Source organism: Podarcis vaucheri, assembly GCF_965113315.1.
Source record: "Podarcis vaucheri genome assembly, chromosome: 11".
In the NCBI taxonomy this organism is placed as follows: domain Eukaryota; kingdom Metazoa; phylum Chordata; class Lepidosauria; order Squamata; family Lacertidae; genus Podarcis; species Podarcis vaucheri.
In genome coordinates this window covers 51,364,819-51,387,831 of record NC_138749.1, presented here as the reverse complement: position 1 = coordinate 51,387,831, position 23,013 = coordinate 51,364,819, and the positions used below count along the sequence as shown (strand labels likewise).

The 23,013-nt window shown below is 42.0% G+C and overlaps 1 protein-coding gene across 2 annotated transcripts in view; it reads right to left on the bottom strand.

Annotated features, from left to right (window-relative positions):
- The window catches only part of SLC27A6 (solute carrier family 27 member 6), a 49,922-nt gene that overhangs the window by 4,649 nt on the left and 22,260 nt on the right, over window positions 1–23,013 (bottom strand). For both annotated transcript variants that reach the window (XR_014211985.1, XM_082191579.1), the window contains exons 5-9: window positions 19,736–19,930; window positions 9,224–9,314; window positions 5,865–6,063; window positions 4,766–4,863; window positions 2,252–2,382 (exon numbers count right to left, since the gene is read on the bottom strand). Coding sequence is in view for 1 of the 2 variants with exons in the window: in XM_082191579.1 (XP_082047705.1) it covers window positions 2,252–2,382; window positions 4,766–4,863; window positions 5,865–6,063; window positions 9,224–9,314; window positions 19,736–19,930 (714 nt within the window). In the remaining variant the exon portion in view is untranslated. The remainder of the gene's footprint in view (window positions 1–2,251; window positions 2,383–4,765; window positions 4,864–5,864; window positions 6,064–9,223; window positions 9,315–19,735; window positions 19,931–23,013) is intronic.

Below are 23,013 nucleotides of genomic sequence, written 5' to 3'. Positions count from 1 at the left end.
CGCGGTCAGTCAGTCCCTTCTCCCTCCTCTAGAAAAGCCTTGTGCAATCTCTCCAGCTGCGGGGAGGCTGCGCAAGGCTAAAGAGGAAGCCCGGGCAGCGAGTGCGATCCATCCCCTCGCTGCCCGGGCTGCATCCTTAGCCTTGCGCGCCTCTCCAGCCGCGGGAGGCTGCGCAAGGCTAAAGAAGCCAACTTTTAAAAAATCTCTCTATCTCTACCTCTTTTTCTTTTTTCGTCCTTTCTCCGTCCCCTTCTTTTCCTCTGGATCAGTGTTTTTATCTAGATTAACGTTTTAGTTTGGAGGGGGGATATTATAAAAAAGGAAACTTTGCAGCTTTTATTTTAGTATACAATAAAAACAGATTAAACAAAACACAAAAGAAGGAAATAGCACAGAAGAAGAACAGAAAAAGGGAAAGCCATTTACCAGAGGCAGATCTTAACCCTTGCCTCACCTGGGAGCTTCTCCGGGCAGGAATTCCCTCGGCTTAAGTGGGGTGGGGGGAGAGTGGCAGGTAGGGGGGTTCCTACCTAGACACTGAACCTCTCCAATGAAAATTGGGAGTGGGCATTGTGTGAAGTGGCTGTGGATCTCCTGCCGCAGAAGTGTAGGACTGTATAGAGTTGGGAGGGCCACCCGAGGGTCATCTAGCCCAGCCCCCTCACAATGTAGGAATTACAGCTAAAGAACGCCAGGCAGATGGTCCCCCAACTGCTGCTTAAAAGCCTCCAGTGGTGGAGACCCCCAGCACCTTCCAAGGTCATAGAATTGCAGGGTTGGAAGGGAACCCCAGGAGTCATCTAGTCCAGCCCTGGTGGACAGCGGGCACGATCCATCCCGTTGCGCAAGGCTAAAGATGCTGCTCAAGGCTAAAGAGGAAGCCAAGGTAGTGAGCGGGATGGATCACGCTCGCTGCCTTGTCTTCTTCTTTAGCTGCGCTGGAGAGGTTTAGCTCCTGGCTGGAGAGGTTGCGCGGCTATGGGTCCCGCTCGCTGTCTTGGCTTCCTTGCTCTTTGGGGCTGGGGGGGGACCCAGGCTTACCCCGCAGCCCCAAGAAGCTCTGGGAGAAGCGGACAGGCTGCACGCAACCTGTCCCTTGCTCTTTGGGGCTGGGGGGGGGGATAATATTTTTTCCCTTGATTTTCCCCTCTAAAAACTAGGTGCGTCCAATAGAGCGAAAAATACGGTATATATACCAAGGCATGTGGTCATATATAATTCCCCTGATCTTATTTTTCTGCTCTTTCTCTTTTTCCTATTGTACTGTGTGAGGAAATACACAGAGATGCATTTGCTCAATTCAAAAGCAATTCTTAAGAGTCTTCCTATTAGAAGCACAGCAAAGCTAAAGTCTTGCAGGATTCAGTTCTTAGTATGTATCTTTCAGTCTCACCCAAGAGCAGCCTTTATTACCTCCCAGTACCCCCCCTACCAGATATTGATGCAGGCAAGGACCCCACAGCCCCCCTGGCTCACAATATTCCCATTTACAAAATCCAGTTATGAAACGTGGTGGCCAACAGATGTAAGCTGAGACTGTATTTATTTTATGGATAGCCAACACAGTGCATTCCATACGTTGTCGGATGACAACTCACTCCTGCCCATTGGCCATGCTGGCTGGGGATGGTAGGAGTTGGAGTCCAACAACAACATCCAGAGGGCACCATGTTGGCCAGCCTTGACCCAACACTACAAACAACTGTCTAACTGACTTCACTTTTCAAAGAGTCAGTAGCAACTTGGTGCCCCCTCCAATGTCACTGGAACTACTGACCATTGGCAATTCTGGCTGAGGCTGATGGGTATTTTAGGTCAAAGGATCTGGTGGGCACCAGCTGGGGGGGGGGGTGAGTCTGCTATTATGTAATTTCTAATATGCTCTGTTCTAGATGCGGAATCTCTACATTCCAACATTATTTCTTTTCCCAGTTGAAATTTCATTTTGTTATTCCTGATTCATGTTTCTAATCCCACTAATCCCTTTATATTATCTTTCCTGGGGTACACAACTCTTTCCAATTTAGCATAATCTGTAGTTTTCATTAGTGTGCTATCTAATTCCAACTTGTTAATGGAAATGGTAAAGAGGACTAAATGTACAACTGATTTCTGAAATACCCATTAGGTAGCTTTCTCTGAAGTCATCACTTAGTGTTCAGTATGTGTGGCTTAGTAGATCGCTGAGCTGATTTCCTGCTAATGATTAAGAGGCTTGGAGACATGCCTACGGTGCTTTGTATATTATTACCTGGAGTCTTATAAAGAGTGGACAGGCATAGCTGGGCAGATACATCACCACATGTTGATAAAGTTGTTCCAGATCTAAAGACTTATTAGGCTTTAAGATGACAGAGGCCATTCCTGCTTTTCCTTCATAACCTGTAGGGGATTATTAATGTTATATTCATTAAAATTCAAAAATGCCCAGCTATCAAATGATATAGTCAGTGCTTCTGATATTATACCATAGTATCACTTTTGGATAAATGAAGAAAACACCATAATAATTCATGGTTCTGGTCGCACATCACCCCCCCCCCCCCGTTTGTCTGAGCTTCTTTCCATAACTGTTTAAGCCCAGCTTCTGCTGGGGAGGGTGGGATATAAATAAATTTTATTATTATTATTATACCAGAAAATTGTATGGGTCACTTAAATCTGTGCTTGCTACAGTGAAGCATATCTGGTTCAGATTCCAAGCTAGCATCACAAGGACAGACTTGCGTTAATAGAGTGCACAGTCTGTTGTTTCTTTTTCCATAAGAGCCCTTCTAAATGCCTATCCTAGTTTTCAGTATTGGGAGCTTAAAAAATGCATTTTATATTAAATGGATGCTCCTGAGCTTGAGGAAGAAAAGGGGAAAAATGAACAAGAATTGTTTTACTAATACTGCAGGGAGATGGTATTCTTGCTGGTGCATGGAATTTGTTTCCAAACATTTTAAATAGCTATGTGAGTGCTCCTATAGGAATAGTAAAGTTGGGAGCATTCAGGCTTCAGCAGTTGACACAGTGACTCCTACCCATGGGAAACAACTGGGGTTTCTCTATGGCATTTTTGATAGCTTATGGCAATGAGGCAGCAGAGATGGCATTAAAGCGAAGGAGCATAAGACTTGATTGTGACTTCATAGGTTAGAGCTATGTGAATGTCAGACCTGTAGCAAAGGCAGCAGTTAAGAAACTGTACTTCTCTTTCATTCTGTAGTGCTCTGTTAGATGCTTAGCATAAAACAATGCTAATTTCAAATGCAACTCCCCCCTCTGCAAAACTGTCATAATGATCCCAAATACATGTAGTGGTACCTCTGGATGCGAACGGGATCTGTTCTGGAGCCCCCTTCGCATCCTGAATAGAACGTAAGATGCAACTGCGCATGCAAGGGTCGCGTTTTGCCGCTTCCGCGCATGCGTGTGATGTCATTTTGAGCGTCTGTGAATGCGATGAAACCCGGAAGTAATGCGCTCGGTTACTTCCGGGTCGCCGCGGAGCATAACTTGAAAACGCTCAACCTGAAGCACATTTAACCCAAAGTATGACTGTATTGTAAGCTTCGTTCATTTTAAGTTTTCTAAGCAAATGTTTCCCCTGCTGATTAACAGAATTAAAAATCTGCAAATTAAGTTATTTACATTTTAGCTAGCTCTCTGTGTTGTTTAGTTTTATGCATGCAACATTCAATGCATGTGTGAACATTTTCTTTCGTCCTCCATCCCAAAATAAGGCCATATCACAAACTACTTAAGGCTAAAATACTATATGCACATTTAATGTGGCTCGCTTCTGAGTAAACACATACAGGATTGCATTGATAAAAACTGGTTTCCCGGCATAGGAAATTTTCTCTTTTGAAAATAGAAACAAAGCCTCTGTATGGAAGTCTGGCACACTTAGGAGGCAATATAAACCTCATTGGAACATAGTCACCAGCACATCATATACAGACCTATTACTGATGCTGGCCAGGGTGGAAGGTGGGGTGGCTGGAAAAACGCTGTTTTGCTGTGCTAGTTCCTTGGCTGATGTATTGACAATACCTTTATCAGGCCTGTTGATGCTACATGATGACCGCAGTGGTGAAGCTGCATCCCCAAATGCCCCATTTCCATTTAGAGGAGTTCCACTTTGGGGTTTTCCTTATTGGTGGGTCAGCCTCACTGTCAGTGAAACCCCTCTGGCAGATCTAGGTGGGTTCGGTTGAGGAATGTGTACACAAAAAACCCTCCAGCAGAGCTGACTGGGAATTTAGATAACTGTCACTTCTCTGGATCATATCATAAGCTTGTTTGTTACACACTGATGTAAGGTAAAGGTAAAGGGACCCCCTGACCATTAGGTCCAGTCGTGACCGACTCTGGGGTTGCGGCGCTCATCTCGCTTTACTGGCCGAGGGAGCCGGCGTACAGCTTCCAAGTCATGTGGCCAGCATGACTAAGCCGCTTCTGGTGAACCAGAGCAGCGCACGGAAACGCCATTTACCTTCCCACAGGAGTGGTATCTACTTGCACTTCGGCGTGCTTTAGAACTGCTAGGTTGGCAGGAGCAGGGACCGAGCAATGGGAGCTCACCCCGTTGCAAGGATTTAAACCGCCAACCTTCTGATCGGCAAGTCCTAGGCTCTGTGGTTTAACCCACTTTCAAATTTCATTATTTACTTCATTTTTTAAAAAGCTTCCTTCCTAACAAATATCCCTTCAATATTAGCAGATGCCATTTGCATCGACACTATTTACGAGGTAAAATGCCGAATATTTTCCTTACCTTGTACAGAAACCCCATACACGTTGGCTTCCTGTATGAAATCCAACATACCGATGACATCAGAAATCTCGGTAGTGGCAACGTTTTCCCCTTTCCATCTAAAATGAAAAGGGTGCAGGTAAATATGCATAGTACCTCATGATAGCTTGTAATTCTGCTTTTTTAATTTTAACCATGCAGAAAAAACACCAAGCTTGCATTTCTTTTAAGGACTGTTCTCCGCAAAACAGGAATATTGCACTTCATTTGGGATTTTGACAGTATCTGCTCATTACTGATAAAACTATGATTTATCATCACTTCCAGGCATGATGAGCTTTCAGGCATATGCACTCCCCTCTTCCTTCACGGTCATGTGAAGATTGGCTAATTGGAAATAGATGGGGGGGATTGAGAGCTGAGCATTCATATTAAAAGCCTAAACTCTGGTTAATAACTATGGATTATTGAAATAAATTTTGCTTAATTTTTTAAAAAGTTGGCTTGTTTCAGTAAACCATAGTTTACTGGACCACAATTGATCTGGTCCAGACATAATGCTTAACTGCAGTTAGCTAAAAATGGAAGTGAAAGCTTACAATCTCCCAGAGAAGGAGAGAGAATGAGTGTGTGGGATGAAGGCTTGCCCAGGCTTTTGTGAATGTAACAAAAAAACCACAGTTGGAGCCAATGTCAGTCCTACTCAAAGTAAACCCATTGAAATCAAAGGACAAGTTATTTTTTAATCGTTCTACACTGAGTAGGACAAATACCACCATTTATCATTACCAATACACCTTTTGACTTCAATATCTTGAGGAATTAAACTTACAAAGGTTAGCTGTGAATTTAATTGTTAGAAAAATCAACCTGTAAACTTTAAAGCAAAGCATATTATTAGAGCATACAGGTGGTGTAGGAGGCAAATGTATTCCCTGCTTCTTACGATTAGCTATTTCCAAGGATTTTTATTTTTAGGTAAAATATTCCCCCCGCTCGGTGAAAATGTTTGTAGTCAGATGTAGGGTGCACTGGGCATAGAACAAAAGTAAGTGTAAGCAGAACTATCTGTACACACACACACACACACACACGGTTTAAGTTTTAATAGTAGCTGTACCTGAATGTATCTCCTGTCCTGTCCCAAAAATAAAGAAAGTTATCTTGATCTTGAAATATCAGGTCCCCTGTATTGAAATAAAAATCTTCCTTCTTAAACACGTCACATAGTAATTTCTTTTCTGTGTCTCTCTTATTTCCAGCATAGCCAAAAAATGGATTCTTTGAGTGTACTTTGGATATTAAGAGGCCAGGCTCACCTGCGTGTAAAATTGTGGAGAAGAAGACAGATGCAAGTTAGCTCAGCACAATCTGTAATTATTTACCAAGCTGTCTAAAGCTATCAAAAGGACAGAATGCCTCTTGAAGCATCCTAGCAAAAAGTGTTTGTGTGTATGCAAGTTTCTCTTGCATTGCCTCTCTTGTCAATCCAAAGTGATCACAAAATGCTGACCAAAGAAGCATGTCGGTTCACTCTAAAAGATCCTAAGAAAAATATAAAGGCGGCTTTATTCTAAATTATTATACTATGGCCATGATAAATCAAAAGCAGACTGTAGTCAGCATACAAACTCAAGACTTCTCAAGAAGGAAAATATGATGCCACCCATGTACAGAATCCAACTGGACTAGGAGTTAAATCTCACTTTAACACTGGTGATGGGATAACATCCTCTACCAGACCTGAGTGCAGCAGAATAACTTAGGGAGCAGAGAGAATGCTATTTTGGAGAACTCTGGGAGAATGGTTCTGTCACCAGGCATTTAACAACTGAAGCAGGTGCTTCATTCTGCCTACTGGTAGGGCAGGCCATGCCAGAACTCTTCACATCCAGATGTACTGCAATTTGATAACAAACTATGTCTCTGATATATTTGGCCAAAAAAATGGGGGGGGGGTATTCGGAGAGAAATAGAACTTAAGAGGGACTGCTTAGCTCTAAACCAATGTGGTTTTAAGGCCTCATTTGGGTTGAAAAAATAATAATTCTGGGCAATTTAGAAAAACTGAAGTCTCTTTCCGCATACAGGAGTTTGAACCTCAACATTTCGACACTCAAATTTCAGGGCCTGCTACCTTGGTCTTCACATAACTGAGCATGCTCTTGCAGTGTTTTTTTTTTTCGGGGGGGAGGGAGGAAATAGGTCAGAGTGGATATTATAGACATGGATTTCCCAAGATCAGGTTGTGTATATTAAGCAAAATCAACATACAAAAAGGAAATTCCAATCTAGCCTAAAAAAAAACAGTCTATTTTTTCTAGAAAAATGTCAAGTGGAAGCGTTATGAGATTGCTTTCCTGTGGTCTCATTATTTTCCTTAAATATGTATTAAAGAAGAAATAACAAAGAATCCAAAATAAACTGAAACAATATGAGCTATAAGCTTGTTAGAATTAAATCATTGTAAATATGTAAATAACGTACAAATAAAAAGAAACAAAATTGTTTCACAATCTGGCCACCAGATGACAGCAGTGGCTTGGCGTTATCTGATCCTAAGTTATGCATTTTAAAATTCTGGAGACTTTTCTAGCAAGTACAATAGCAACCTCTCTAAGTATGAATAAAGAGTAAGGCTTTATATCAGAGCAACTGTTAAGAATTTGCATCGCTGACAGCATGGAAACTGTGACAGGCTTGGCGAAGTACTCAACGCTAGGGTCTCATAAGCACATTCAGTTGTGATGCCATCTTCGCTGGAAGTAAACTCATGTAACACAGTGGTTGTAATATAAAAAAAATTCCTTCCAGTAGCACCTTAAAGACCAACTAAGTTAGTTCTTGGTATGAGCTTTCGTGTGCATGCACACTTCTTCAGATACACTGAAACAGAAGTTGCCAGATCCTTCTATATAGTGAGAAGGTGGGGAGGGGTATTACTCAGAAGGGTGGTGGGAATGGGAGATTGGCAGATAGCTGAGATGAACCTGTTGACGACTCTTAACAACTGCAATAGGTCTTACAGGAAAAGGCAAGGGGTGAGAAGGTGAAAAATGGCTTAGTCATGTATAATGAGATAAGAATCCGATGTCTTTGTTCAGACCAGGTCTCTCCATGGTTTTAAGTTTGGTAATGAGTTGCAATTCAGCAGCTTCTCTTTCCAGTCTATTTCTGAAATTCCTTTGTAGTAAAACAGCTACTTTGAGATCTTGTATAGAATGTCCTGGGAGATTGAAGTGTTCTCCTACTGGTTTCTCTGTTTTGTGATTCTTGATGTCAGATTTATGTCCGTTTATTCTTTGGCGTAAGGTTTGGCCTGTTTGTCCAATATAGAGAGCTGAAGGACACTGTTGGCATTTGATGGCATACACAATGTTAGACGATGAGCAATTAAATAGTCCCGAGATGGTATGTGTGATGTTGTTGGGGCCAGTTGTAATATAACTGAGTTACACATGGACTCCACTAATGCTTTTCTAGTTTATTAAGTTCAACAAGCAATGTGACCACGTTTTACCAGAACTCCACAGTGTTTTTCTGATATTTCAAATCTGTCAATTTCTGTCTCCTTGTGCTACGGAGCAGCACTTACCGTATTTTTCCGTCTATAAGACGCCCCCTTGTATAAGACCCCCACCTATTTTTGGGGACTCAGTTTTAAGAAGATGAGGGGAGATGGCCCAAAGTTGGCCCTCCATGCAGCTGCGGGCAGAAAACACTCCCTAGACTGTTTCCCGCGCACAGCGGCATCGGGTGGAAGTTGTGATCCCGTCAACTGGCTAGTTGGCGAGTGCGCCACTTCTCCCCCCCCCCATGCCACTATCCATGTATAGGATAACCTCAGTTTTTTGACATGATTTTTGAGTCAAAAAACCTCGTCTAATACACGGAAAAATAGGGTACAGAGGTGCCTCGGGTTACAGACACTTCAGGTTACACACGCTTCAGGTTACAGACTTCACTAACCCAGAAATAGTTAGCGGGTTAAGAACTTTGCTTCAGGATGAGAACAGAAATTGTTCTCTGGCGGGGCAGCAGCAGCAGGAGGCCCCATTAGCTAAAGTGGTGCTTCAGGTTAAAAACAGTTTCAGGTTAAGAACGGACTTCCGGAACGAATTAAGTACTTAAGCCAAGGTACCACTGTATATAATTGTGTTGTAATGTCTATGTGCATCTCTGTGTACAAACAAGCCCTACACCTTTAGCAAAATCTGCCTTATAATATTTAGGTTTTTCTCAGCAATCCTTGAAAATTCAAGCTAAGATTCTCAGCATCCTGAATGATACAGCTTGGTCCAGGGATTCACAGCACAACAATGGCCAAGGTGGTTTCTCTCGATACGACTAAGGAACAGTGACTATGCCTGTTAAGAAACTGCGGTCCTATTAAAGTATGTGTTCTTGTTTTCATTTCAATTAGGCATCCAATACATCTGGAGTATCTATTACCATCAAAATTCAGGATAAAATCCTTACCTTTCTTAACTCTTTCACACCATCCGTGTTTGTTTCTGATTGGCTCTCCTTTTTGCAAATCATACTTGATTAAGTCGAAAGGGAAAAAGAGCTTAAAGTAGAAAGAAAAATGGGATCAGTAATGTTTAGACAGTGACATCTTGTGGCAACATTCAATAATGTACATTAAATGAGTTGTGTGCTCTACTTAATGATTGTACTTACCTAAAAGTAAGCTTTTATGAAGATGCAACAAATACATTTTAATTGTAATATTCATATTATAAACTACTCATAGTACTTTTGTTATTGTCTGTATATTTGTAAATAAATAAACATGGGGAATATTTAAAAGCTTGGGCACCAATGCTGTGAAACGAAGTAATTTCATATACCACTTTCAAAAGTTCTAATGTGCTTACCAAGTTATACAAAATGCATTTCAAAACTTTCTCAAATGTCAGATTGTGAAATTCAAAAAATGTTAGAGGTAAATCAGGGGTGGGAAACCTGTGAGCCTTCAAACATTGCTGAACTACAAACCCGATCATTAGACCATAGCTGTCAACTTTTCCCTTTTCTTGTGAGGAATCCTATTCAGAATAAGGGAATTTCCCTTTAAAAAAGGGAAACGTTGACAGCTATGCATTAGACATGCTGGTTCAGTCTGATAAGAGTTCAACAACATCTGGAGGGCCGCAGATTAGTCACCCCCGGAGTAAAGGAATAGATGAAATTGTGGCAGTCAAAGTATAGATCCACTAGCTGTAGAAAGCTGCATTCTCATGTTACATTTGCATGTGTTTCTAGACAACAAAGTGAAGAGGCTCTTCAGAATATTACAAACGGTTATAAATAGTCAATGAGTCAAAGTATTCCTTCAATGACCACCTGTTGACTTGCTTCCCTCCTAGCTCAACAGGAAGGCCACTTTCAACCTACACAATTACACACACTATGGAAAGGGAGTCACCTTACAGTACCAACGACATACAATAAGATATATATGAATAAGTTTCAGATATAACATGCAACTTTGGATCCATGTTAATTTGCAGAATATCTTGAAAAATGTCCTGTTTCACAACTCATGCTAGAGTAAAACAAAACTAAATAAAAAAATGTTCTTCCATTTGCAGAAGAGGGTGTGCAATTTCCCCCCTCACAAATGGAATCCTAACAACTGTTACAGAACTTCCCTCTCATAAAGGTAAAGGGACCCCTGACCACTAGGTCCAGTTGTGACCAACTCGCTTTATTGACCGAGGGAGCTAGCATACAGCTTCCGGGTCATGTGGCCAGCATGACTAAGCCGCTTCTGGCGAACCAGAGCAGCGCACAGAAACGCCGTTTACCTTCCTGCTGGAGCGGTACCTATTTATCTACTTGCACTTTGACGTGCTTTCGAACTCCTAGGTTGGCAGAAGCAGGGACCAAGCAACAGGAGCTCACCCCGTCGCAGGGATTCGAACCACTGACCTTCTGATCGGCAAGCCCTAGGTTCTGTGGTTTAGACCACAGCACCACCCGCGTCCCTCAAGAGTTACATAAATTATGTTAAATAAAATGACCTGGTCATGAATCTTTTTTTCTTTTTCACAATGAAAATCCAGTTAGGAATCAAGCTTCAGGAACATGTTTCAGATAACACAAAACTGTAGGATCACAGACATAAAACATGCTTTTCCAGATGTAAAAGCATAAACGTTTCCTAATTGTTTTGCTGTTACTAAGTGGAAAAGTACCCCCCGCACAACACTGTGAAAACTTTTGGCTACCCACTTCCATTTAATAGTTGCTGTCCAGAAGGTTGCAGCTTGTACTTGTTATCCAACGCCATCAAAAGAGGTTCTTCTGTGGTTGTGTGTGTGGAGGATCAAATGGAGAACAGCTTGGATAACACTTTAACAACTGTAACTCATCATGGCCTTCAGATGCTAGCAGTACATTTTTAAAAAACCTGAAGCTGAAATCAATTCCTCCACAGCCAGACCCTCTTTCACCAGTGTGAGAACAGGGAAGGAGAGGATTGCTATCAAGGAAATTATATCTTCCAAGCAACAGCACACAGCAGCTTGTTGTTGTTTAGTCGTTTAGTCGTGTCCGACTCTTCGTGACCCCATGGACCAGAGCACGCCAGGCACTTCTGTCCTCCACTGCCTCCCGCAGTTTGATCAAACTCATGCTAGTAGCTTCAAGAACACCATCCAACCATCTCATTCTCTGTCGTCCCCTTCTCCTTGTGCCCTCCATCTTTCCCAACATCAGGGTCTTTTCCAGGGAGTCTTCTCTTCTCATGAGGTGGCCAAAGTATTGGAGCCTCAGCTTCACGATCTGTCCTTCCAGTGAGCAGTCAGGGCTGATTTCCTTCAGAATGGAGAGGTTTGATCTTCTTGCAGCTTGAGCACTGAACAAATGTAGTTCTCCTGAAGCAGATATACCATCTGGGAAAAGACACCTGGATTCTCTTGTTGGATTTTCCCATTAACAAGGCATTGAAGAACGACCCAGTTCATCTCTTTGAATACAGCAGTGGGAGTTACTGGACTGGTTGGCATGCAGTGCTAAGCGTAGGGGTGGGAAATCTCTGCCCAGTGACTTAAGATCGGACCGCCAGGGGTCCAATTTAGCCCACAAGGCCATTTCCCCTAAAACACGCCTACTTGCCCATTAGCTGACATCACTGGTGATATCAGCTGATGGGCAGGAGGACAGGGTTAAATTCTGCATTGATTATGCACAGCTTGTTTTGGTTTATAGTTTACAGTTTGCCTCCATCCTCCAAGTGACCAGCCCTTTAGATATTTGAAGATGGCTATCATAACGCCTCTTGGTCTCCTCTTTTCTAGACGCAGCCCTTTTGTATAAGGCTTGGTTCTAAGACCCGTTATTATCTTGGTAGCCCAGGCTGGAAAGGGGTTAGTTTAATCTCCGGTTTGCTAGTAAAACTGAATTGCTGTGTAATAATAATAAGAATAAGAATAATTTATTATTTATACCCCACCCATCTGGCTGGGCTTCCCCAGCCACTCTGGGAGGCTTCCCAAAAAAATATTAAAATACTGTAATACATCAAACATGATGCATAAAAATATGATGCATGTCCAAAAAGTGTGTCACCAGGATGAAAAGTTTGGAAAGCTCTGCCTTAGGATCTCCCATCTCGGACTTCCGGGGAGGTGCCTCTGGTAATGGCTGAATTCCTCTGATCGGGAGGAATTTGCCCCGTGGGAATTTGGGTCTGTACCGCCACGGCGAAGGCGGAGACCTGTAAAAATCACAGGCGGGAGAAGCCTGTGAACGTGGATTCGGCGGGCACCTTTTGCACCCTACTCGCGGGGAAACCCGGTTTCGGGGATCCGGAGCAACGTGGGGTGATCGGCGCGGTGCTTCGAATCGTCTGCTTCTTCCATGGCACAAAGCCGCATAGCTGTTGCCAGAGAGCACTGACCTTTTCCTGTGGACAATTTGACTCTAAAGTAATTACCCATGAGTAGAGCTGAAGTAGGGGAATTGGATTTTTAAACGTTTAATTTGGCATCGAAACGGGGAGGTTCAATACAGGAAGTCCGCCTCCCCTTTTGTAAATAAACTAAAGCAATGAGCCTGCAAGCTGAAGTCTTGGAAAGCCTTTTGTAAAAAGACCAAATCTCCATCGGCAAAGAACTAAACCCCCCCTTTGGAGACAGGAGAAGAGGGGGGGAAGTGGTGGACTGAATATGCCTGTAGGAGAGAGTCAAGAGAGTTATAATACCGCCGCTCAGACCCTGGAAACGGGCTGCTAGCAGGATCGATGTCTTTTGGAATGTTCATTGACAGCGTTTAGAACATTCATTGACAGGTAGCTAAACAAGAGAATACATTGTTTCTACTGTCTCCGGCTGTTCTTTAAAAGTAACTGAAAACTGAAACTAACTTTGGATTAATGGAACAGTACTGACTAATACAAATAGAAACTGTTTTCCCCTAGTGGAAGCTTTTGAAATTGGTTGCTCTACAGGAGCTGGGCTAGGGGAATTTCCAGCTGCAAGATAAAGAATTGTGAGACTCTGGGATTGACCTTGAATCTCTTAAGTGTTATGGCAAATGGAAAGGAAAAAACAGACAGAATGTCAACAGAAGAGGCCTTAGCGGTTGTATTAGTGAAAATAAACGATTCGCTGGAACAGCTTCACAAGAAAACAGACGTGATAAATGTGAAAGTGGATGCTGCAAATATTAAAATAGACTTAATGGCAGAAAGTTTAATCTGGGACAAAAGGTGAATACCAATACAGAAACCATCCAGAAATTGATACAGGAATCTACTTTGACACGGCAAGCTGCGGATGAAGTCAAGGAGAAAACCCTTGCTGCTGAATGTAAAGCAACACAATTGGAGAGAGAGAGAGTCCCATCCATACAAGGACAACTTGATGAACATAAGCTGACATTGGTTATGATTGAACTTAAAGAGAAACAGATGAATTTGAGCATCAGAGCCCTACCTGAGGAAAAGGAAAGCTTGACAGAGTTTCAGGAGGAGACAGGACTAACATCGGTTGAGAAAGAGAGGTATTTGGGGGGTTAGTATGACCGCCAGAAATGTGAATTTATTCAAGGATAACTGTGAAGGACGTTGGATTGAAGAGAAGGGGGATTTGGAAATATGGACAAATCTGAAGTTGTTATTGTGGGGCCGAGTCGCTGTGGTGGGGATGAGGGTTGCTGTGTTGTTGGGGATGTTGCTTTTGTTTCAAACATTGCAAGCTTTGGATGGGATGGATTGTTTCAGGAGGTGGCAGAGGGACGTCTCTAGATTTGTTTGGCAGGGCAGGAAGCCTCGAGTAAAATTTAAGATATTGACGGATGCCAAAGAAGGAGGTGGACTTGCCCTGCCAGACCCCTAAACTTTGTTGTGAACCATCTGCTTTTTGAGAGAATGGTTGCTTCTTGAAAGCACTGAAGTGTTGGATAATGGCAGATGACGTTGATGGACTATATGGAATTGGTGGAAATGACTGCAAGATCCGAGACCAGGGAGAAGAGTTGGGGGAAGAAGACTGGAAAAAGTATAAAGACTATTTATAGAAATATTGTAAAATTATTGAATGTTAGAAGAATGTTGGAATGAAGTTATATGGCTTTAGTAGAAATGTTATAAGGAATTAAGTATAAATTAGATTAACAGAAAATTAAAGGAAAAAATAAGGCAAGAATGTGTTAAGATAATTATAGGATAGAAAACAGAGGAAGATGGAAAGGAATTGCTGAAACAATTAATAGAAGTGGAATACAAAAAGGGAGGTGAGAGGAGGTCGTTGGAAATAAGCGAATGAAAGATAAGATATTGAAAATGTTTGAGGTGTTTTTAAATTGTTTTTGTTTGTTTTTGTTTTGTTTTGTATGCAGAGTTTTTGTATTGTATTTGTATTGTTCTTTTTTTCTTTTTCTTTTTTGTTTGTTTGTAGTGTTGTGTTGAAGCTGTTCGAAAAGTAATAATTTTTTTTAAATAATAATAATAATAATAAAAGGATCTCGCATCTCAACAAAATAATTTAACATTTCTTTAAGCTGAAAAACTAATATTTTGGAAACAACGTAGGTGTTATGTACTGAGGTTCTCACCCTGGGCCAGCAGTGGGATACTGTAGATAGTTATGCAAATGAAGGATCGAAAGTGACGTTCATTGATTGGATAGTTTTAGAAAGTTGTTACAGTAACAAGGTACTGGAGCTCTATATAAGCAGGCTGACTGAGCCCTTCAGCTCAGTTCAGTTCTGGCCTCAGAATAAAAAAGAGCTGTTTGAAGAATCGCTGTGTCGTCTGATATGTTCGCCCACAACTTAACAGTAAATAAAAAAGAAAAAGAACCGTTTCTTGCATTATCCACAGGATGGGGTAAAACTGCAGTGTTTTATTTGGTTGAAATATAATACTTATTAGAAACTCAAGAAGGCCAAGCCCCAAATGATACAGCTGTCACTGAAGTCTTTTAAGTACTCTCTGCTACTAATAATGTCCAACAGACAACAAAATCAAATAACTAATATTTTAATTCATAGAAAGCCTCAGCTGGCATAAATTAACACTCCCAGATGGGAACTGACTAACCCACTAATTGAAAAACTAAGGAAATAATTATTTCTGTTTCTGCTTTAGTTGACGGGAAAAGGAAATGTAGCATGACTAAACTATGCTACCAGGATATTTGGTTTGAAGAAAAAAGAGTTGCACAATCCAATGGGCTTGGAAAAGAGAAATGTTTATTCTTTGGCTTAATTTTTCTCTATTTCTGGTGTTCTGGTGCTCATATAACCAAAACTGCACCATCTATAAACAATAGGAGGGTTACGAAGCAGCATGGTAAACATCTAGGAAGTATGTGTCTACTCAGAAGTAAGGCCCCCATTGAGATCCCAGGTTAGTGTATTTAGAATAGCAGCTGAAGGGGAGAATGTCTCAAAACCAGCCTAATGCAAACTGAGCATGCTCAGTGGCCAAGGAATGATGACTAACTGGGGTGGAGGGCAAATAGAAAACTAGAGTGGAGAGAAAAAATGGAACGGAGTGGCTAGAAGCGTGAACAGCAGCACTCCACACTGCAACACTTCATTGTAGATCTCACTTGTGTTTTCACAGCACACAGGAACTACTATAGTTTAAAGCCACAGCCATTTCTGTGCTTTGGAACAAATGAGATCCCTTAAGACTAAACTGGTTAAGGAAGGTCAAAGGGTCACAGGGATTCGAACCACGGACCTTCTGATCGGCAAGTCCTAGGCTCTGTGGTTTAACCCACAGCGCCACCCGCGTCCCAATGTTAAAGGTAAATTTCCCTTAAAAAACAGAAGCGTTTCTTCTGGGTATTACTGGCATTGACATTCCCAAGGGAATAAGAAAATTCTTTTTATATGAAACCGCGGCCGCAAGAGGGCTCATTGCGACATATTAGAAAAATGACAAACTCCCTACCAGAGTCAAATGGTTATTCAAATTAACAAAATACGCAGAATTAGCCTCCCTTTCGGAAAGAGATAAACCCAGACAAGAGTTCATTCTAGAATGGGATAATTTCAAAAATTATTTGAAAAATAGCTGTAACTTAAACACGGTAGTTGCCTTTGAATGATTTCTGTAAGTAATATATACAATGGAAAATGATATTGAAATAGAAAAGAGAATTTTTATAAATTAATGATTACAAATCAAAGCATGATGTTTAATATAAAGGAAACATGGAGAGGACAGGAAGTCATGGGTTCGCGTAGAAAGTACATAGTTAAACTGCATGTATAATTTGTGATATTTTTATTGGATTGATGATAGTGAAGATGACTAGGTGTTGTATATATATGGAAAATGAATAATAAAGCTTGAATAAAGACTGGGGGAAAAGACTAAACTGGTTAACTTATATCAAGAGAAAGAGCAATACATTAATTTAACGCGAGGGGGAAAATATTGCTTCTTTTTTTAGAATGTAGAGAATCTAAATATTATGAATAATGTATGAGTTCTTATTTCAGCAAAAGTCTGGCAGCCTTATAAACTCTCAATTTATTTATTTTTAAAGCACAAAAATACAGACGTTTTAGAAGTGATCTTGCACATACTGGATTCAATGGGAATGAGTTGTCAACGATATGAGTTGGCTGCTACAATCCTTAGTTCAGAAATATCTATTTCGCTATTTAGCTTCAGTTACAGATGGGTAGCCGTGTTGGTCTGCCATAGTCAAAATAAAAAAATTCCTTCCTGTAGCACCTTAAAGACCAACCAAGTTAGTTCTTGGTATAAGCTTTCGTGTGCATGCACACTTCTTCAGATACACACGTGTATCTGAAGAAGTGTGCATGCACACGAAAGCTTATACCAAGAACTAACTTAGTTGGTCTTTAAGGTGCTACAGGAAGCTATTTAGCTTGTAATGCAATGTATTTCCATACAGGACTTTTCAGTACAAGTAAAAAATTACTGAACAAGCATGATTGTCCAGAATGCAGACTTCTCAAATTTCATTGTCAAGCTCTTAGACCATGTTTCTCAAGCCCTGCAATTACTTATCCCTTTTGCACTTACACAGCTTGTCACTTACTACACAACAATACCCATTAACTGGGAAGAGATCCAAAATGAAAACTAGATGAGTAACTGTTCAAAAGACTTGTAGTACTCGAGGAAGTCAAGACACTCAGAATGCTGAGCATGTTGCTGATTCAATCGGTATCTTCTTTTCAATTCCTTTGTGAGAAGGGGGAACACACAAAAAGTACTAAGAGCCTGCCATTGGACCAACATCCCGTTGAGTGTGCAGTCTTTCTTGCTTCACAGAAATGAGACACTTTGTAAAAGAGGCCCCAGGAACTTTAATCCTTATGTTTTATCCACAACTAAAGTCATTCCAATATTAAGCCATTGCAGGATATATAAAAATCAATGTGTTTAATGGAAGAGTATGATTATATGATTGCTCCCTTTGAATGGAAGCAGGGGTCTAATTTTCTTCAAATCCTGCTTCCCTTTGCAACTCCCTGTTGTTGTTGTTGTTGTTGTTGTTTAGTCGTTTAGTCGTGTCCGAATCTTCGTGACCCCATAGACCAGAGCATGCCAGGCACTCTTGTCTTCCACTGCCTCCCGCAGTTTGGTCAAACTCATGCTGGTAGCTTCAAGAACACTATCCAACCATCTCGTCCTCTGTCGTCCCCTTCTCCTTGTGCCCTCAATCATTCCCAACAACAGGGTCTTTTCCAGGGAGTCTTCTCTTCTCATGAGGTGGCCAATGTATTTGGAGTCTCTCAGCTTCAGAATCTGTCCTTCCAGTAAGCACTCAGGGCTGATTTCCTTAAGAATGGAGAGGTTTGATCTTCTTGCAGTCCATGGGACTCTCAAGAGTCTCCTCCAGCACCATAATTCAAAAGCATCAATTCTTCAGCGATCAGCCTTCTTAATGGTCCAGCTCTCACTTCCATACATCACTATTGGGAAAATCATAGCTTTAACTATATGGACCTTCCCTGCTCCAGAGTTTGGGGAAACCCTCCAAAATAGTATGGTGAAATGAGAACTGAACAAGAAATGTGAGGAAATCATCTCCTTATTTTCGCAGAAACATCTGCTGGACCAAGGAGCCTTCTGTTAATGGATTCAGACTTCTCATAGTTAATTTTTAACTCATCAGGCCAAGGCTGTGTCACCCACCTTAGATAGCTTCTCCAGAAGAATACCATAGGTGATGGAATCAAACGTTGCTGGGAGAAGCAAGATAGTACATTGTGTGAGGGAGGGAATATTGACTTCAGCATGTGACGTTATTCCTTGTTTGGTTGGCAATGCAAAATGACCATTCACTGGCCACCATCTGAATGATAGATGGTGGGAACACCCACCCATTGGTATTATTACCTTAGCTTTTTGTTCTGATACTGTGGTACTTTCCACCTCACTGCTGGGAGTGCAGAGGATTAAAACTATGGTACATTGGCATCGGTCCTGGCATAGTAGCTGTTAGCACAGCAGAACCACATTATTGCCCTGTTAGTCATGATCACACAAAAATAAGTGGATTTTTGAAAGTGTTTCACAATGAGTTGTAAGTTGGGCTTGTTTACTGCTTGCTATGCTAATGCATGCACTGACAACTCTCTGTTCTTAGTATTCATACATCCACACAAAGGGAGCTTTCTATACACTGATCTAAATGTATCCCTATCCCACAGGAGTCATGCTACTGGAGGGTTTAATTTTATTAAGGCTAAATGACAGCAAGCCCTGAGAAGCATTTCAGAGAAAAGTGATTTATGAGCAGAATCCCAGTTGGACAAAGTATTCAGTGATCCCCAAACCAAGTTTTTCAGTGAAGCATCACTAGCAAACAATTTTTTAAAAAATCCACCTCCCCAAAAAAGGAATTTAGAAAGGGAAGGGGAGTAAATATTTAGATCTGTTTCATGGTTAAAACCATAAAGCAAAGATTCAAACAACTGTATATATCATAGGTAAAGGGACCCCTGACCATTAGGTCCAGCCGTGGACAACTCTGGGGTTACGGCGCTCATCTCGCTTTACTGGCCAAGGGAGCCAGCGTACAGCTTCCGGGTCACATGGCCAGCATGACTAAGCCGCTTCTGGCGAACCAGAGCAGCGCACGGAAAACGCCATTTACCTTCCCACTGGAGTGGTACCTATTTATCTACTTGCACTTTGATGTGCTTTCCATCTGCTAGGTTGGCAGGAGCTGGGACAGAGCGACGGGAGCTCACCCCGTCGCTGGGATTCGAACCGCTGACCTTCTGATCGGCAAGCCCTAGGCTCTGTGGTTTAACCAACAGTGCCACCCGCGTCCCTGCATATATCATATCTGACCAAAATAATGCAATTAATAACTAGATTATTGATTTAGGGCTTGATTGAGAGCTAGGTTTAAAGCTTGATTTTGTATGAACAGCAGCTTCCCACCGAGTGATTCAGACTCTGAAGTTGCCAACTACTGCGCTATAAAAGTCATGTTAATCTGGCATTCCTTCACACAGTATATGCATGTAAATAATCACCTTATAAAAGAAATTAGTTCGACCCACAGATCCAATTTTGCCCGTGTGATTCATGAAGCAAATGTTTCCTTCCGTTGCACCATAAAATTCACATATCTTGATGTCACCAAATCGGTGTAAAAATTCCTTCCAGATATCTGTTCTTACTCCGTTCCCAACTGCTAGGCGAACTTTGTGATTCCTCTCTCCCTCTTTCTGAAAGACATTTTAAAAACACACATAGACATCCTTAAGATGAACCCATCTCATTTTAACCTACAGCAGATTCGAAGCTTGCATTTAAAAAGAATTTTTTTTAAAAAAGAAAATTAAAATCCGGCCCCTGTCTTGAGTTTATCTACAGATCAGAGACCAGCTGCAGTGTGACCCATCATAAAAGTCACAACCAATTCCTTGGAGGTTCCTGAAGGCAGTCCTGGTATGGGATGGCTCCTTGTAGAGTTGGGAGGGCCCCAAGGGTCATCTAGCCCAACCCCCTGCAATGCAGGAATCACAACTAAATCATCTATGATGGAAGGCCATCCAAGCTCTGCTTAAAATCATCAAACGAAGGAGAGTCTCCCACCTTCTAAGGGAGTCCATTCTATCACTCTATACCTAAGGCTAGAGGTCGACAATAGGAGTGTTTATTTGTGTGCGCGTGTGTTGAAGTTAGTATGGTGAAAACACCATTCACAATGGTATGTACAGTCATACCTTGTGTTGTGTTAGATTCGTGTTGCGTCTTTTCGGCTTGCGAACACGGCAAACCTGGAAGTGTATACTTCTGGGTTTCGCCACACGTGCATGTGCAGATGCGTTCTACACGCTTTGCATGTGCACAGAAGTGCTCTATCGTGCTCCACGCTTGCGCAGAAGCACCGCTCCAGTTGCTGACTTTTCGGGGTGCAAACAACACCCCAGAATGGATCATGTCCGCAACTAGAGGTACCACTGTATACTTACTCCACTTTTTAGTTTCTCAGGTTTTTATAGTGTTTGAGAGCCTGCAAAAACTCTTGGATTAGAGATATCAAGACCAAAAAGAAGTACGGTATATATACATCACTAACAATGTAACCTCTATTTGAACCACAATCAGTTCTATATGTTTATGTACTTGACAACTCATTAACATTTTTAATGTGGTTTTTTTATCTGCAGAATTTACACTGCATTTGGCTATGACAAATGGCCATAAGTGACAACCAGCTTTTGCATTTTTAATCATCACCACCCCAACCTAGCTAGTTAGCTTTAAATAAGGGCTTATCCACATTTACCTTTTGCTGCACTCTTTCCAGGCACAGGTTCACGCTTTTAACGCTTTTGCTTTCTTTTCTTTTTTGGCCTGAGCTCTCCCTGTGAAAACTCACTCTTTAAAGCTGAATAGGAGCAAACGTCAATTTAGGTTTTCTGCGGATTGACCTTTGCTCCGATTGAGCTTTAAACAGCCGGGCAAAAAGGAAGTGTGCATATGCCCTAGGTCCGGCTGTGAGCAATGAGATTATAGTTAGTTGTTTCATTGGTTTCAATAAAGATTTATGCTGCAATTCTAAACACGCTTACATGGCAGAATGACACTTATATGGCAGAAAGCCCTGTTGAGAACAATCAGGCTTGTTTTTATGCAGACTGTGCAAAGAATTGCATTCCTAGCCACAATTCCCTTTAGCTGGATCTGGGCAACCATTTTTAAAATGTGCAGAAAAGTCATTTAAATCATGTTGCTTTTTTGTTTATCCTGCTTATTTTCCTCCAGGCAATCAACTAAAATAGACTTGATTTGAGCGCCTACTTTTAAAAGCACCTACCTTCAAAGGAATCTGATTCCTTGCTAATTTCAAATTGGCACGTCATCTGCACCACTGCAGCTACCCTTTGCTGAGGTCACTGAATTCTTTGTTATTGAAATGCAAATCCTGGTAACACCAGACTAAAAACAACAACAAAGACTTTTATTGTGACCTTTTGTTCAGTGATGAAAAAAGACCACTAGAGAAACCCGCTCAATTCAGACTGAATGGTTTATTCATACCCCTACAGAAACTGAAACTCTCTAGTAGCCAGTTTGACATGCAGGTAAACTTTGTTTCCATTTATCCTTTTCATTAACAAAAGAAAGCTTTGTTTATTGTAGATATCCCACACAAGGAGACAGATTAATTCAAAGCTGCTATGGCATTGTTTGCAAAATCACAGTTGCTGTCACAAGTCCGTGCAAAGTAACTAAACCAATTCAACACATCTCAAGGCAGAAAATACTTTTGAGGCGACAGCCAGGGCCACGGGGCCAGCATAAATAAGCATGTAGAGTAAGGAAACAGACCTATAGAGGCAAGTGCAAAGTTGCAAACACTGGAAATACCCTGAGGACATAATGGAAACTGTCAGGGAACTGACATCGGAGGAAAGGGAAGTGGTAAGGCTCCCAGAGACTGGGAGAGAGTCAACAGCCAAAGCAGGGACCAGCAGGGGGAGCGCGGGGTCTCTGGAGGAGGATCTCAGTAATGCTGAGAGAGACGCAGCAGCCCAGGCAGGAAGCAGCAGGGGAGAGAAAGGGGTGAGAGACACTTCGAGCGAAAATAGCGGGGAGGTGTCAGAAGCAACTGCAGGGAGACCCATACTTCGCCGGAAGCTGCCACGTCGTGAGTCCAGGAGACGCGTTTCCGTTAAGGAACTTCTTTGCTGGAAGCGCTTCCGCAGACAGCCACTGTCAGACGCTACTAGTGACTAGAGCAGACATGTCTGAGGAGCTCTGTCACACACAGAGGTTTGTGGGGTCGCACAAACTCTGAAGGGGCACAATTTTAAGCACAAGCAGCTAACCATCCCCTGACAGCAGTGACAGCAGTCTGACAGTCTCTGTACGCTGCCTGTGCAGGAGAAAGCATCATGAGCAATCCAGTCGGAACCGGAGACGCAGGGGTTGGAGCTGGTCCAAGCTTGGAGGAAAGGTATCAAGCTCTGGAGGTCCAACTTGCGCTGCAGACGGCGAGGCTCGAGGAGAGAAGGGCTCAGGATGCTGACAAAAAGGGGAGAACCACTCAGTTCCCCAGAAAGGTACCAGGATTGGTGCAGAAGTTTGGGGGGGACCCCAAGGATTACCATGCCTTTAGGACTGAGATGCAATATGCTCTGAATGTGCAGTTTGATGAGTTCCCTGATGAGGAATCGCGAGTTGCGTTCGTAATTGGGCATCTTGAGAAGGGGGCGCGGGACTGGGTTCGACCCCTGATGGCAACGCACAACGATATCCTAAAGGACACTATGAAATTCTTTCGTGCAATGGATATCAT